Source organism: Zootoca vivipara, chromosome 8 (genome assembly GCF_965207765.1).
Source record: "Zootoca vivipara chromosome 8, rZooViv2.hap1.1, whole genome shotgun sequence".
NCBI lineage: Eukaryota > Metazoa > Chordata > Lepidosauria > Squamata > Lacertidae > Zootoca > Zootoca vivipara.
Window position 1 is genome coordinate 31,964,032 of NC_142591.1, and position 16,569 is coordinate 31,980,600.

Below are 16,569 nucleotides of genomic sequence, written 5' to 3' on the forward strand. Positions count from 1 at the left end.
GCAGGCATCATTCCATGGGTGGCAACAGATGTAGTTCACAACAGAATACCAGGGAAGTTTTCTTAAAGCAGATGCAGGGATCTCTGATTAAATATTACTAGATGCTAGTTTGGCCTAATACCAAAATTCTAATAAAGCCACAATGAAACAAGCAAATACTGCTTAGGTAATTATAAGTAACTTTGCCAGGAGTTGCAGGAGAACATAACCTTTCATATTGTGTAAACAGTTGCTTAATTGCTGTGATATTTTCAACAACATTTAGCACTCAGGCATCAAACTCAAAAAGGTTGGAGAACCAAAATCTCTCAACCTCAACCCTGCACAGGGGTCACAGACAAACTTGCCAATTTTAATGGTGAACCAGTAACAGATCAGTGGCTAACTTATAAAAATAGCCCACAGACAACACCAGCCACACTCACTTCACAACTCTTTCATAACTTGCTTCTAAAAATTCCAGTTTCCACTTTCCTACCATCTAAAACTTCTTTCAATATGCCATTGCTTACCCTAAAAAAAGCAAAGAAGCAGGAGCAGCAGGTCCCCAAATCTGAGTATTGCCGAGCAGTTTGGATAAAGCATTGCAGAGACTCAGAGCCTCTTTAAAAGCCCCATGGGTCTTAATGTTTGACAGCCCTACACCAACAGCAATGATGTAGCTCCTTATCCAGTCCATAGGAACAAGGTAGTTCTTCTAGGAGAGCAAGATGGTAGATGGTATAAGTATAAAGAACCTTTACTAATTATCTAAATCAAAGGTGGGGAACTTGTGGCCCTCCAGGTGTTGCTGACAACAATGCCCCCAAAGTTACTAATGATATGCATAATGAGATACGTACGTGCAAATCTAATTAATCACACAAACCCAGTGCCACATCAAATGCAGAAAATGCCACTAATCCAGCCATTAATTATTCCTTGCAAGTGATATCTTTCCTTCAATAAGCATACTGCACTCTTAATTAAAAGTACATGATATGATTGGTTAAGATGTCTGTTTGAATCTGCTACAACTCTGTGGCAGGAAATTTAATTGATGTGAACCTTGACAACTGCTCATAACCTCTGTATTTTATTTAATATTACCTTGCTCATTCCAGGACACCAGTGAAAACCCCGTTATAAATTCAGGTCACCACCCACTGATAAGCCACTTCGCTATAAGTAAACCCTCATATCCCCGGGGTGATCCGCTTTTGGGGACATATCCAGAAAGCTGCTCTGCATCTTCAAGATGCTCTAATACCACCGACTGCTGCTGGAGCTTGCTTCTCTAGCTTTAGCCATTATCCTTTCATTGCCCCTCTCATCCCCATTTCCCTGCCTACAATCTGTGTTTGTTATTATTATTTTTTAATCTAGTATGGGTACCTCACAGGAAGGCACAAATCAGTGTCTATCTAAATAAGAAGGTTTTCCCCATACTTTTAAGACTATGAGGGTTCTAGAGAATCTGAAGCATATATATGTGGCCTTGGTGTTGGCTAGGTGGCACTGTAGAATCCTTTAAACCTAACTGTGATTGTGTACCAACATGTTGCAATAAAATCCACTTATCATCTTTCCTGTATTCAACTGCATGCCAAGCCTCTTGTGTATTTCTACTTTTCGTATGGCATAGATATTGCTCATTTACAGCTCTTGCAAAAGCTGAATCTCAGCTATCTGCAAGTGATCCCTTCTTCCAAGTCAGTCTCCAACCCCCCTTCTCCTGCTGCCCAGTCATTAGTATCCAGCCACCACTCCTCAGTGTTCAGACAGTCCCTGACATCTAGTGACTGAGTTGACATCCGTTTTATCCTTAAGTCTTTTCTAGTCAACTGCTTTCATTGTAGCAAACTGACTGCAAAAAGCAAAAGATCATGTGTGTATATGACCTCCCAATCAAATTTTCACATTTGAATTAGTACCACTATGGCATCATGTATGCAAAAAACACAGATGTGTGTTCACTCTGCTCACTATCACTCTTTCCTTCCCCGAAGTAGGTGTGGGAGGGTAGGTGACAGTCTGGCATAACTATATTGTTAAGAACATATCTCTAAGAACATTGCTATGCCTTTCACTCAAAAGAGAGACTTATCTAGATATTACTGAGAAGTGCTTTTCTCAAAGGAAGAGCATTCTTGTTGTAGCTGTCTCCATTCATCACTCCTGTGCTGAAAGAATAGTGATTCCACATAGGATTCATAGGAACAAATTCTCTCAGAGAGAATATATGTACATATGGAGGCTCTCTAGTTTCTAATAGTTATGGAACGACTGGATATTATAAAGCATTCCCAAAATATGTAGAAGTGGAAGTGACATGAGCATTTCCAATGGATTCTTGCTCAGAATAATAAGCCTGTGGTCTGCATTAATCTCATAAAGTGGTACCCCTGGTTTTCTTCATGCAAAGCTTAACATATGTTAACTCTAGATTAATTTTAAACACAAACCTCCACTGTTAACACATTAGTCCCTAATACAGGGCTTCCCCAGAAGATTATGAATTCCATTACTCTCTGCATCTGTTCAACTATTACATGTGCTAAGTATCTCATTTGGTCCACACAGCCGCTAAAATGTTAATTACAGCACTCAAATGCGAGCGTATGCATTAGTAAATAACTGTGCTTGGAAGATGGTTTGTGTTTGTTATAATTGAATACTGTGGTTGCTGTCAAGAAGGGCAGGGAAGTTGCAGTATCAGACTCTAGATGTCAAAAACATTCAATAAATATTGCCAAATATCTTTTTCTTCCTTTTTGTTGTTAGGAACTTCTTGTGCCCTCAAGAGACTAAAATGTCATGCTTAGCTGCCCTTGGAAAACACACTGCAAAGAGTCCCCCACCCCAAGTAATGGATGACGCCTTTCTGTCAAACTTATATGTGATTCAAGTCCAAACAGCCTGGCATTTTGGGTAATGGATGCTATAATTAAAATGTGAGTCCTAAAGAACCTGTTGTTTTAGTGGGTGTTTTTAGTAATGGCTTTGTTCTACATGAAGATAAAAACTCCCTAACAAAGGAATTAATGTATTGCTTTAATAGGCTGCACCCTGAGTTAAGTTTTAAAATTTATGAGTTCTCTGCAGCATTGTTCTTTAAACAATGGTATTGTCAAATGCAACCAGTGAGAAGATTAAAGTTCTCCCAGCAGATTAAGTACAAATTATCTGTCCTCCTGTTTCAGCATCATTTGTTCATTTATCACATAACGTCTAGTATTTCTGGTCAGTGTCAATATGCTCTGCATCCTTGCAGTTAACAGATGTCTTCTCTTGTCGAATGAATTACTTTATGTTTCACGCACTGGTGGCCGCAGATGTGTCACTATAGCAACATCATTAATTTCAGATCTTACCGGAAACATGCACTCCAATCAAACCTAATTATACCACATTGCTTTCTTGTCCCACAATAAGGAAACTATAATGCAATTATTGGGATACTTCATTTTCTATTCTGCTGTGGCAAATGAGAGAGCCACTGTGATGGACGCTTCTTGTCAAAAAGCTTATTGATGAAGCACAAACCCAATTTACAATCATACAAAGGACTACCTTGCAATTATGTTAGTAATGTAATGCTCCTTAGACTCTACAAATAATACTTAATCATTTCAAGAGAAGCTAGAGCCACCGTGTTAAGATTTTTGCAAGCTATTTTCATTATTCTCTTTTCATTTTCAATACAGGGAACCCTACTTTTGGGATGGGGTTAAGTGGGACACCCCATCAAAATATCATTAACCTGGGTGGTCTTTTTTTAAAAAAAAAATCACAATAATTTGTTTTAAGTTGAACATCCACATTTTAATGGTGAAACAGTACACATTATTGCACAAGCCAAGTATCTTTTAAACTACTGTGGAAATGCAAAAGTACATATTTGCAAAGGACTTAAAGTATGGCCACTCCAAAGGATGAGTGCCCCCCCTTTTATTAATATCAGTTTAAATACAAAACAGAAATGACCAACAGCATGGGAGATCTTGTTTGAAATTCTGGGCAAGTCATTTTCATTTTCAGTCATTCCCTGTAAAATGGAACAGTAAATCTATCTCATAGGGCAAACAAATAATTATTGTGAGCATTCCTAGTATAAAAATTGTATCTCTTTTTTCCACATATTGCCCTTCTGTATCCAGAATTCTGTATCTGTATTCTGTATCTTGAAGCTACGAACATGAGTCTGACCAAACTGCGGGAAGCAGTGGAAGACAGGAGTGCCTGGCGTGCTCTGGTCCATGGGGTCACGAAGAGTCGGACACGACTAAACGACTAAACAACAACAACAACATCCACAGAGAGGCAAGGGATGGTTGTCTCTTTTATTGGACTTTGGCCATAAACATATAGTTAAAACATTAGCTTAAGTTAAAGTAACAGGTGTTATATCACGGTTACCGATCTTACAACATTTAGACTGGGGCACCCAAATCAGGAAATATATAAACAGCACTAATTCTACAAATAACATTCATTCATAGAATACAGTTAAAAGTTGTACCTGTTTTATCAGTCAGTAGATACACCAGACGACCTAGTTCTTCAGGTATGGTGCTCGTTCGGACAACTGTTCCAGGTATATTGTCATCTTTCATAATCATCCATCCATAGGCTGCTTTGCCCATGTCTAGGTTCACACGTAAACTGAAAAATACACATATGTCCCTCTTGTGTTTAACAACTTCACCCTTTATGACAGTAAACAAAATGTTAAACCAATAGCTGAGTTTATCTAAATAAGCAATTGATGGTCCTTTGAGCTGGAGCTTTATATCAAGAGGCAAGACTGTTCAAATTGTATTTAAAATAGTTTGAAGCGCTAGTTACGCATTAATCACTCAATTAACTATGGGTGCAACCCAGGAAAAGTTTCTTCCTGACTCTCACAGAAATCAGGATTTAGGCACATCTAATCTTTCCTTTTATCAGTAATTATTCAACTTAGTGTTTGCACTTGACATTTCAATCTTAGACCACTACACTGATATATTTTCTTGTTGAGCTGTAGTGTAGTAAGGTCCTGGTTCGTAAAGGCATTGTGGCAGATGAAAATCCTGAGCATTTTATATATATACACACACAGAGAGAGAAATCACAATAAACACATTTTCAGGTTTTAGCATGTTTGCAAACACAATCACAATGCTGCAAGTGCGCACTTCACCAAAACAATTAGCCTCTTGTCACTCTGGCCACACAACATCCCTCCTTAAAAACCTATGTTGGCTTTGTGTGCACATATGGATCCACCACAAACTCCTTACCCTTCAATGTCTTCCATTGCCTTGTGCTTACCACTCTCTCTTATATCCTCTCATGTCCCTTCTTGTGGTTTCATTCATCCAGTCCTACAAACTTCAGCCTGCTAAAGGTTTCCTGCTCCCTGAAACAACTCCACCTTTTCTTGCCTGGTATCGTCTCTTAAAACACTTGCATGCAACCACCTTACTTCCTTCAAATATTACCTAAAAAACTCTGTTTTCTATGACGCTTTTGTCACAAACCCTTATCTACTGTAACTATACCTAAGTTTGTATAATTGGAAACCATATATTCTTCCCTTCTAATTCCTGCATTTGTATTCACACCTCATGCTGTTCTTTCCTTTGCACTGAATTTTACATTGATGCTTTAGATCTGCAAAACACCGTGCACGCTGATGGCATCATATTAAATAGCCTTTTCTTCGCATGATACTGTAGCAAATGCAAGTTATTAACAAGTATCTTCTTAAAGCAATCCTCTCCTTTGAACCTAGTATTCATTAAATTAAATAGAAGCAGAACATATATATTAAAATGTTACAGTGTTGTGCCCCTATCTGGACAGGTATAGCTTAATTACTGTTATCTATTCTCTGGTAACTCCTAGGTTAGATTACCGTACCCCAACTTGTTATAGGTGGGGCTGCCTCTGAAGACAGTTCAGAAACTTTAGTTAGTGCAGAATTCAGCAACCAGGAACCTCAGTGGGATAAGATGGTTTGAGCAAATAACACCAATTCTGGCCTGACTGCACTGGCTGCCAATTAATTTCCGAGCCCAATTCACAGTGTTGGCTTAGACTTATAAAGCCTTAAATAGCTCAGGACCACAATACCTAACTCAGACCCTGCCATCATTATTTGAGGCCCTTGTTCGTGTGCCAGCTCCACAAGAGTTCTGGAGGGTGGCAACATGAGAACGGGCCTTTTCTGTGGTGGCTCCCCACTTGTGGAATGCTCTCCCCAGGGATGAAAAGGGTAGGAAGAGTGACTGAGGGAAGGCTTTAAAAACCCAAAGCACTTTCTGTCAAGTTCTGCCTACTGACATGAATGACAAGTAGTAGCAGAATAGCAATGAATGTTCATTGCTGAAAAGATGAGAATGATTGGAAGCTAACATGCCAGATGCATATACTGTACAGAAAAAGGGCAACTTTATAACAAACACCCTTTGGGATATATCTAAAACTGAATGCATATTTTCGTCTCTCACCAATCTTCCCTACAGTAAGCCTTAGATAAAATGAGAGAAGCTTTTATAGATATCCAACACTCGTGCCCATTAGGGACCCTTTGTGGTCTATAAAAATATTTTTTCCTCTTTGTGCTAGCATTATCATGGCATCAAGCTGTGTTAATGTTCACTGCTTGCTTTGAAAACAAACAAACAAAAAACAGAGTGAATGTGTGTTTACACACTGGAAACTTTGAGTACACAGCTTTTAAAGACCAACATAAATAAGAGTCCACTAATTGGTGACCCATTCCTGAGTGGGCAATCTTGATGGCATTTTCCTTAAAAGAACAGAGGAGCACCTCATTCTAAAGAACCAACATAAATATAAAACAGATCCTTTAAAAATATAGATCAGGGAGTGGGTGGAAGCGTTATGTAATTTGTCCCTAATGATAGTTCTGGAATAGCTAATAATTGAAATTGGGTCAATATATATATATGGGCAGGTTTGGAATTCTTGGTTCTGTATTGGCACTGCTTAGATGTAGAATGAAGCCAGTTTTCTGATATCAGAAACAAGTTGCAGGATTGTGTGTACTCTAACCATTTGCATTGAAATCCCCCACCACTTGTCTCTATGCAATGACATTCCACAGAGCACATACAATTGAAGAGAACATGTTACCTGCATGGGGGAAACAGCATTTCCCCAGCCACAAAATATCACACTCTAAGCACTGGGCAAATATCACTGTAAAAGCGCAACATTGAGAAAGAGTGTCAGGATTCCGCGCAACAACCAACAACTGTGCAATTACTGTGCTAAAAAAGTCATCTGGAAAGGCCCTAAGATAATGTTCTGTTATTCTGTTAGTCACTACCTTGCCAGCTTTGCAGAGTGCTGATCTCCTGATGGGCTAATAGTATCCTTTCACCCAATGATTTACTTAGAATAGTTTTGTAGTGTCATGCACAATAACTTCCAGCTGCCTTTAGTCCAAATAAAATTCCTTAGGAGAGCTGCGATAGAAATATTTGACCTGTACTAGCAAAAGAACTAAAAGGGAAGCAAATAAAACTATTTCTTTCCAACTTTGTTTGCTTTATTTCATTCTGCTTACTGATGCCCAAAACTTGATGTACGGTGCATGAAACACTCATAGATGCTTGATTACATACCAGCAATTGCCAACTTCACATGATTATTATGATCATGTGGTTAAGCATCACAACAGCATTGTAATAACTATTACGGGTAAATCTTTGGGAAGTCTTAAATATCCCCCAAAAGCAGCATTTTCTAGATTCTAATGGAGACAAAGCCTTGTAACAACACATTTTCATGATGTAGAAACTGGCAACTCAAAAGTAATGCCAATACTATGTTACCTAGTAAGATGTAATCTAAAGGAAACTGTGCAACATAATTACAGTGTGAAAAGTGTGGTCAGAGCATTGTCAACTGAGTTAAAATGAAAACTGTCAATGAAAACCCATCATTTCAAATGCATAATGCCAGGCTCAGGTAGAGGAGGGAGGATACCCATGGTCTGGCAGTCTGTTCTTGATCTGTGAATCGTGTTACAGGTAGGTAGCCGTGTTGGTCTGGCGTAGTCAAAACAAAATAAATAAAATTCCTTCCAGTAGCACCTTAGAGACCAACTAAGTTTGTCACTGGTATGAGCTTTCGTGTGCATGCACAAAAGCTCATACCAGTGACAAACTTTGTTGGTCTCTAAGGTGCTACTGGAAGGAATTCTTTCACTGTGAATCGTGGTTCTTCTACATCCCTGAAGTGCCAAATCAAGAATTTCAAATACTGCTCATGTATATGGGCTCCATTTTTGAATCTGTGATAACAGAATATGTGATTTAACTTTAGAGAGGCACTTGATAGCTTAACAAACACAAACTTGTTTCCTTTATCTGGATACTCCTAAAGCTTATAACATGTTTTTTTTAAGGGACAGGAAGACAGACCAAGAATTGACTTATTAAAATGACGAGCATAGAGCTTCCTACATCTCTAGACACACAAAATTACAGGCACAAATATACACAGATTTATTTGTAATGATTAACAAAAGGTAGCAAAAAGTAGCAAGCCAATTTACTAAGACAAGTTTTACTAAGAGAAAAATAAAGCTCTAGCCATCATTATGGTACCAGACCTTACTTCATATCATGCCTTACTTTCCAGAAATAGGTCGTGTGAATTATTTTTACAAATGAAATTCCTATTCCAGAACAGTAGTTATTGAAGAAAACATATGTTTTGGTTTCTTTTTTTAAAAAAGCCCTAAAAACTAACCAAGCCATGCTTGTTCCGGTGAATCAGCAGTTTCCTACTAAGATCTAATCAGAGTAGACCCAATGAAATTAATAAACCTATGGTCATTAATTTCAGTGAGTATATTCTGAGTAGGAATAACTAGATCCAAAGTTACACATCTGAAGAGTAACTACTGCCTTTAGTCATCCAGTTTGCAGCACTGCTGCTCCTCCCATCTTCACCAGTCACACCAGAAAAAGTCTTGGAACTTTAAAAGTAATGAACTTCTAAAACGAGATCTGGTGGAAGTTAAAGCTTTGTGTAAATCACAACTACTACTTTGTTGCTCCTGATCTTTAATCCCACTTGTATGAAGCCTAGTTATTAAGCAGTTTAAGGGAAAGATACACGCTGAAAGACACACTATTTCAAAGGCATTTTCTTTATAAGTTCCAGTGCTAAACCATGGCACTGGAAACAGGTATTGGGTAATAATCCATTATGCTCATTCACCCAAATTAGACCCTCTTTAGATTACTTTTGTATGCATTCAGTTATTTGTGCCCTTCAGGGTACATTTAACTCTTGGACCAATTTTTTCATCAGATAGTGGAAGAGAAAGAAAATGGAGTTGGCGGCAGCGAGGAAAATCTGGCTAAAGAATTGACCCAAGGAAGCCAAGGAGTCTGCTAACACGTTTGTCAAACAGCTACAGAGGTAGAAGAATTCTAATCAGATTGTGGTCCATGCATGTCTTAAACCCGTTTTATTCTGGGTTTCTGCAACTCCTGTGGACAGAGGAAAATGACTCATCACTTAGATCAGTGTTTCCCAACCTTGTGCCTCCAGCTGTTTTCGGACTACAATTCCCATCATTCCTGACCACTAGTCTTGCTAGCTAGGGATGATGGGAGTTGTAGTCCCAAAACATCTGGAGGCACAAGGTTGGGAAACACTGACTTAGATCACTGTCCAGTTTGGCTATCTGCAGCTTTGTTATATACAGCGAGAATCTGTGTTGATTTTTTAAATGTGTTGGTCACTCTTGTCACACCAGGTCTACAATTACGAGCTAAAAGGCAAAATATCAACCATTAGCATGTTACCCTTCAGTAGTCCAGAGTGATTTTTTTTCTACTGAGGAATATTCCACCAAGGTAAAATGTTTTAAATGAAAGCTGGTTTTGCAAATTACAAGATCACAGTAATGTCTGTTCATTCCTTTGTTTTGCATAACTAAATAGTTAATAAATTGAACTATTCAGAAGACATGTTATTTGCTTGTGATCTCCAGCATAACCTAAAACATATCTATCTTTAAAATATAGAGGGTGCCAATAACCTAACACTAAAGATATCTAAATAGCAGTGTAAAAAAGTTTCCATGCACAATGCTTTAACTAGAAGAATAGGATAAATTATGAATGCCTGAATAAAATCAAGCAAGCCTTTAAAATACACAATGTATTTTCTGATATACAAATATTACACCCTTTTAAAAGCATTAATGCAAGTAATATGGTTATTACATGGAATATTTCAGCTAGATTTAACATTATACAAACAAGCACAACAGTGTGGTTTTTTGGTACAGTGATCTCTTCAGTATCAACAGATTTGCTGGTACCTTCTATTTCCTGATAAGATCAATTTCTTTCACAATGAGAACTGAAGGTACAGTGTTTTTTGTCATTTTTTAAAGCCACATTTAGTGAAATTAGACATCTGTGTTTCTCTCTTGTTCTTATACGTACCTGATAGGGATTATGTAGGAAAAAAGAAGAAGAAATCGAAAAAGGTTGCGGTACCATGGTCCCACAAATCCTTGCAAGGTTACCATAACAATGGAAAGTGCAACTAAAGCCAAGAACAGTGCTTTGGTCAGTTGATTCAGTTCAAGATCCAGCAGGCCAACCTAAAGGAAGCAACATAAATTCAGAAACCTATTAGGCTGTACAAATACTTCTACAATGCCATACTTATATACAGTATTAAAATAAATAAATAGAAAAAACAGTTACTCATTTTGCAATCTGAGATTTCTGAGGCACTCTCGATGTGAGTGACTGTGAAGGTGAGAAAAGTTGGTTTCAGAACAATTACTCAGTCAACACTATTTTCAACCTTTGAAGCCTATCCCAGGCTGATCACTTCTGAGGGTACTTCACAAAAGTTTCCCTAAGAGTGGCATAGATGTTACACTCCCCACGGTAATTTCTATGTAACCATAGCCCTCTTTGGGCATTGTTTGCTCCTGAATATATCATCGAAGGTGCAAGGATTGGGACCATGCTGGATGCCCCCTGTCCGCAATGTCACGTGCACTTCTTCCAACGTCTGTGTGCACAGCACAAACATCTGTAAGGATGGGCCATTTGTGCATAATTGTATGCATGGAGGTTCCACCTACAAATAGAACTTGGACAGTTAGGATCCGAGATCCTGAGGAAACCTTGGCATGTAGAACCATATATGTGAAGGCACCTTCCCTGCAGATGTTCATGTTCTATGGAAGGATACTAGGGAAAGAACACATGAGATCTGCAACTGGTCAACTCATGAAGAAAACCAACTGCGTAAAGCTAGTGCTGTATGTACTACATGATATTAGGAAGATAACGTGCCAACTAATTCAAATTTTGTAGTAAGAAAGGCCAAATTGCCTTTATTTATTCAAATTATGCATACTTGCATGAGGTGCTCCTTACATAATTTAACACATAGCTTAGATTTTGCTGTTCTGGTTCTACTGGTACTAGGAGGGAAATTCAGACCCCTGAAGCATTGTTCTTGAATACTGGATATCTTATTCCATGTCCCTCAACGCTAATTCTTCAGGGATTTCAAACTTTGCTTGTACACTTTCAAACATTTTGGCTAACACAAAATAATGACATTTTGGAACTATTTTTAATGAAAATTGGCAAAAACAATACTGCAGACATTTTGCCAGGACACTGCTTCCAACTGCAGTATTCAGGTTATGTCTGGGAAATCTGGATGTATGGCAACCCTATGCTTATTCCTATTAGTATTTTAATATTTTTTAAATGAAAGATGAAAAAATCATAGGAAATTGAATTCTGTGTTTTAGTTGCCTTTTTTATTTTCACAATTACACAACTATGGTTTTAGCCTTCTGATAAAGCAGTTTCTACCCGCATATTTTGGGCATTGTTACATTGTTGTTTTAAAACTGTTTCATTAGATTGTTATGTTGTATAATTATATGGTTGCAAGCAACCAGCCCTGGGACCTTATAGTGAAGTACAGGTAAGAAATCTCTTAAACAAACATTTACTCAGGGCATGAGAATTAAGGTGAACCTAAACAGCATGAAAGGCTCTCAGTTTCTGGATTTAATTTGTAACTGGACAAAGGCCCCCTCTTCTACGGAAGTTGTTCCTCTGAAAGCAATCTGAAATTTTCATAGGAGATATTTCCCCAGTCACTGTCATTCTGAAGCTCTCAGCCTTTGCTTCAGCTACCCCTATTAATCCCAAAGGCATGTATCCAAGTGTGACAGAAGTAAATCCAAAAGGCGAAAAAGTTGTTGTTTTTGATGTTGTTTTCAGATATGGCCAAGGCCATAGAACTCAACAGAAGTAAATGAGCATTAAATGAAGATGAAACTCCCCCCTACACACTGGAATTAATTTAAATCTTTGCTTTAAAAAGCATTTGAATTTAAAGCTTACTGAATTCGAAGATCAAAACTAAATAAAAAATACTACAGTATCCACAGTCTTTTACCATTTATATTTCAAATACCTCCATTTCAAAATCAAAGGCTCATATTGGTACAAGGAGCCCTTCAGACCACTGTAATACTTTGATTGGCTCTTCTAGATGACACTATGGCGACAGCTGGCTAATTATCTCTGAGGGAAATATTCCTGATAAGAAAACTCTTTAGCTCCCGCCAGAGAGACAAATAGGGTATAATACTTCAAGAGGAAAAACAATTTGTTTAAGAATTATATTTAAAATACTTTTGGAAAATTCCAACATTCTTGCTTAGACGTCTCTGGGCTGTTCCTTCCCTTGAGAACTAGGCAGCTGAAGACCACAGTGGCTGATTTATCAGCTGCATTTAAAAAGCAGCACAACGAGGACAAATATCTTGCAATTTCCGTTGCTTCAACTACTACATAGTTTATGCTTGAATTATTGAGAAAAATAGGTTTCTGGATTAAAATGAAGAAAAATTAAGCCAGGGAAGTAGAGCATGTTTCAAAGCCCAGGTCTTTTTGCATTGACAAAGGCAGTCTAAGTTTCAGGCCTCGCTGAGGATCAGATGAAGTCATTATTCATTCAGTCAGGGAAAAAAGACTCAATTACCTCAACCTAAAGATGCTATCAATGAATGCAAAGTGCATATTTTACTCTATTCATCCAAATCCCATTAAAAAGTGAAAGGAATGATTTAATCTGGCCTTCTAGAGTTGGTCTTTTTTTGTAATAAAATAAAGAATCACTGTCTTGCAATATGCATAACCAGTACCTCACACTTTTCTTGCTGCATCATAGCACTGAAAGACTGTGCCAAGACAAAACCTGACAGAAATGAATACAAAGTTTCCTTTGAGAAATGGCATTTATGGCCCCAAACATTATACATAGCCCACTGGATACACATATGTAGATAACCAAAAGGATAAAAACTTTCCTAATTGATGAAGACAGATTTGGATGCTAGCTTGGGGTCTATTCAATAGGCTTAAACAACTTTTAAAACAAAGTGCAAAAAGTTTGAGAGGTAAACATTTTTTCAACTGCTCTAGCAAATTTGTCTTTTCGGCTAAAGTGATTGGCTATGCATGGTAACTTTTCTCCCATGGTCATATGTCTATCACGTTACCTTATCATTTTTATATACACAAAGAAAAACTGTGCTCTAATACATGTTAAAAGGCAAAAATAAATGTAAAATTTGTAAGCTGTTTATCTCCATGTCTTGCGTTGTCTTTCTAAAGAGAAGGAATTCATCTTTTTTATGGCTAAAAACCTGTTATCCTATTTAAAATGACCATAAACAACATAAAAGACTTCATTCGTAAATAGATTTAAATTTTATTCTGAGTATTCTTAACAGTTATTACAATTTTCAATACCTGTAGAACAACTTTCCTTATCAAAATATTTTGTTTTGTTTCAAACTGTGATGACAAAGTCGTATATGCCACTAGAAATTTTAATCTCCCAGGGAAAATTTGTACATAATGTTGAAGACAACCACAATAGTTTTGCAAAGGGGCTGTTCCGGGATAATGAACGCAATAATTGCCTGTATAATCTAAAATGCTACTAATGGCAACAATCACATATCCATTTAGCTTCTCTTTAATTTATGTAGCAAGTTTTAAATAGCTAATCATTCTCAGCCAAATAATGGTTTATACCAACAATAAAGGGTAAGTATGGCATTGTCCTGCTTAAACAAGAAAATATCAGTTGTCTTATTTGTTTAATTTTCAAATCACTGAATGACTAATCTCTGAAATGTAGTGCTATTGTGATATGTCACTGAAAAAAGCACAAAATAAAATAATTACTTATTTTCATGCGCAATAAAGAGGAACATGCAAAGCATTTAAAATGAAAAAGAAAATTTTATTAATATTCCTAATAACTGTTTAAAAGTAAAATAAAAACTACCATAAGTCATTTTTTTAAATGGATAGCTTCACAAATGCAACTTTTGCAATGGAATACTTTTTGACAGGCAACCATTTTTAATTACAATATGATTCTCAAAACCGAGCACCACTACAGTGTCCCGAGTGCTTTGAGGAGAGAAGCTAGGCAGCCTTATTCACAAAGTACTTAAAAGGTCAGCAGGAGATCCAAAGAATGTTAGTGCCATTCCACCCTAATACATGAACTAAAGGAGTAATCCGCCTACTCTCATTTGAGATTCTGATTAATAACATGCAGCGACTCTCAACCATATTTGCATTGTAACATCCAAGGATAGTTTGATTATTAAAACTGAATTAAGCATAAATGATGCTTATGAATGCTTTACTTTTCAAAGTTAATACTCAACAGAAGCCAACGTACAATGCAGTTGACCAGACAAATGGTTAAACACTGGTTTTCTAGTTTCCATTTGATCTCATTTTCAATTTTAAATATTATAGATTATACAAGTCTGGTGTTCAATTAGAGAAAACCCATCTACAGAATAATAAGTTTTAATAATATTTGCATAGTGTATAGTATAGTCCAACAGAAAACATGTAAGTGATCTGCAAATATGTTTTACAATAACCTAATTGCATGAGAAATATTTCTCTTTTTTGACTGCCTAATTTAATTTGTGCATCTTCTAATTATTGCAATTTTGAAGTCTAAAACTTTGATTCCTGTCAGATCAACTGACAAAGTTTATTGATTAATCTGACAGCTCTCATATAAAACAAAGTCTTCTACTGATCGGGTAGTAAAATCTGCAAAAAACATTAAGATTATAACGCTAATTAACAAAATGAATGACAATTACTTCTTTGTGCATCTCTTCTATTTAACTCTTCTCACTTCATGCTTGGTTGATACAAAACAATATGTAAATTTACGCACAACACCTCATGTACAGTCCAAAAGCTCTGTCTGTCTTTTGATGAGTAAATTCAAAAGCAAAGGAAAAGACCTAAAATAAGAATTCCATTGGGGGGGGATCTATTTGTCATTGTCTGTATTTTGCCCAAGGCTTCACAATTATTTAATCGCAAGGGAAAGCAATAACTGAGCATGGGAATGCTTATCAAAGAAGTAAAAAGCTGTTGCAAGTCTACTACTATTTGTACAGGATAACAATTGACTGCTCGTGGAAAGTAAATTTTTAATAAATTTAATAAATAAACTTGATTTCAAGAAGCTAAAAATGCAGAAGAACCTGAATGTGAAAAACAACAACAACTCTGGCACTGAGAACTGAAATTTAAGTAAATTGTTCAAGTGATCATCTTCTAGGAAACATTTTTAAACATCTCTATTCAACAATTACAGTTCAGTTTAATTACCAAATGGACACTGCAGTAGTGTCTATCTTGTCTATCTTGAACTAAGTCTAAGTTGCATAGAACTAACGTTTAAATAATATGAGAGATTTGGTTTGTAAGGAAATGTTGCATTTATCTAGGTATAACTCTGAATAACAGCTTTTGGGGGAAGTACAAACACATGGTTTTAGTATGGCACCATTACTTTGGATGACATATATTAAAATACACTGAAGGCATGCAAAGATCTATTGGCAGCAGTTATGTGAAATATGTATCTTTACAATTCTGACTGTCAGATAGTTTCGCAAATAAATGTTTTGAAATACTTTGCAAGAGTAACAAAATGTCAAGATCCAACTTCACAGCAGCAGCTGCTATTTCTTAAATTTCTTGCAAATTATTTCATTTTCCGTATTAAAATTTAAAATCTTATCACGTCATAAAACCGTAGTGCCATTTATAAGTAATGTTGTTAGTATGATACAAACAGGCATAGCCCAATTCAGACAGCAGAGGGCACTCAAGAACGATGTTAACTAGTTTAAACTGCAAAGTCTCTCATAAAGCAAGCAACTTTTCCTTTCATTTGGTTTCTTCACAACCACAGCCCAAGGGAAATATCACTATCTGAAATGTTTTACAGTACACTTTGTTATTCAAGAGAACTCTGTTGTCAAACTGTAATATATTGCTATGTATACATGTAGAGACAAGACAGATTTGTGGATATGGTTTTGACATGCACAATACCTTCTTTTTCTGTGTGTAATATATCTTCTCTTGCCATTTGCCCTTCACAGTCTCAAATACTTCCCCATGTGTTCACATATATGCACATTCACACAGATGC

The 16,569-nt window shown here is 36.8% G+C and overlaps 1 protein-coding gene across 4 annotated transcripts in view; it reads right to left on the bottom strand.

Annotated features, from left to right (window-relative positions):
* Window positions 1-16,569, bottom strand: part of ATP9B (ATPase phospholipid transporting 9B) — a 123,184-nt gene that overhangs the window by 31,512 nt on the left and 75,103 nt on the right. For all 4 annotated transcript variants that reach the window (XM_060277933.2, XM_060277931.2, XM_060277932.2 and 1 more), the window contains exons 12-13: window positions 10,467-10,627; window positions 4,502-4,644 (exon numbers count right to left, since the gene is read on the bottom strand). In XM_060277933.2, coding sequence (XP_060133916.2) covers window positions 4,502-4,644; window positions 10,467-10,627 — 304 coding nt within the window. The remainder of the gene's footprint in view (window positions 1-4,501; window positions 4,645-10,466; window positions 10,628-16,569) is intronic.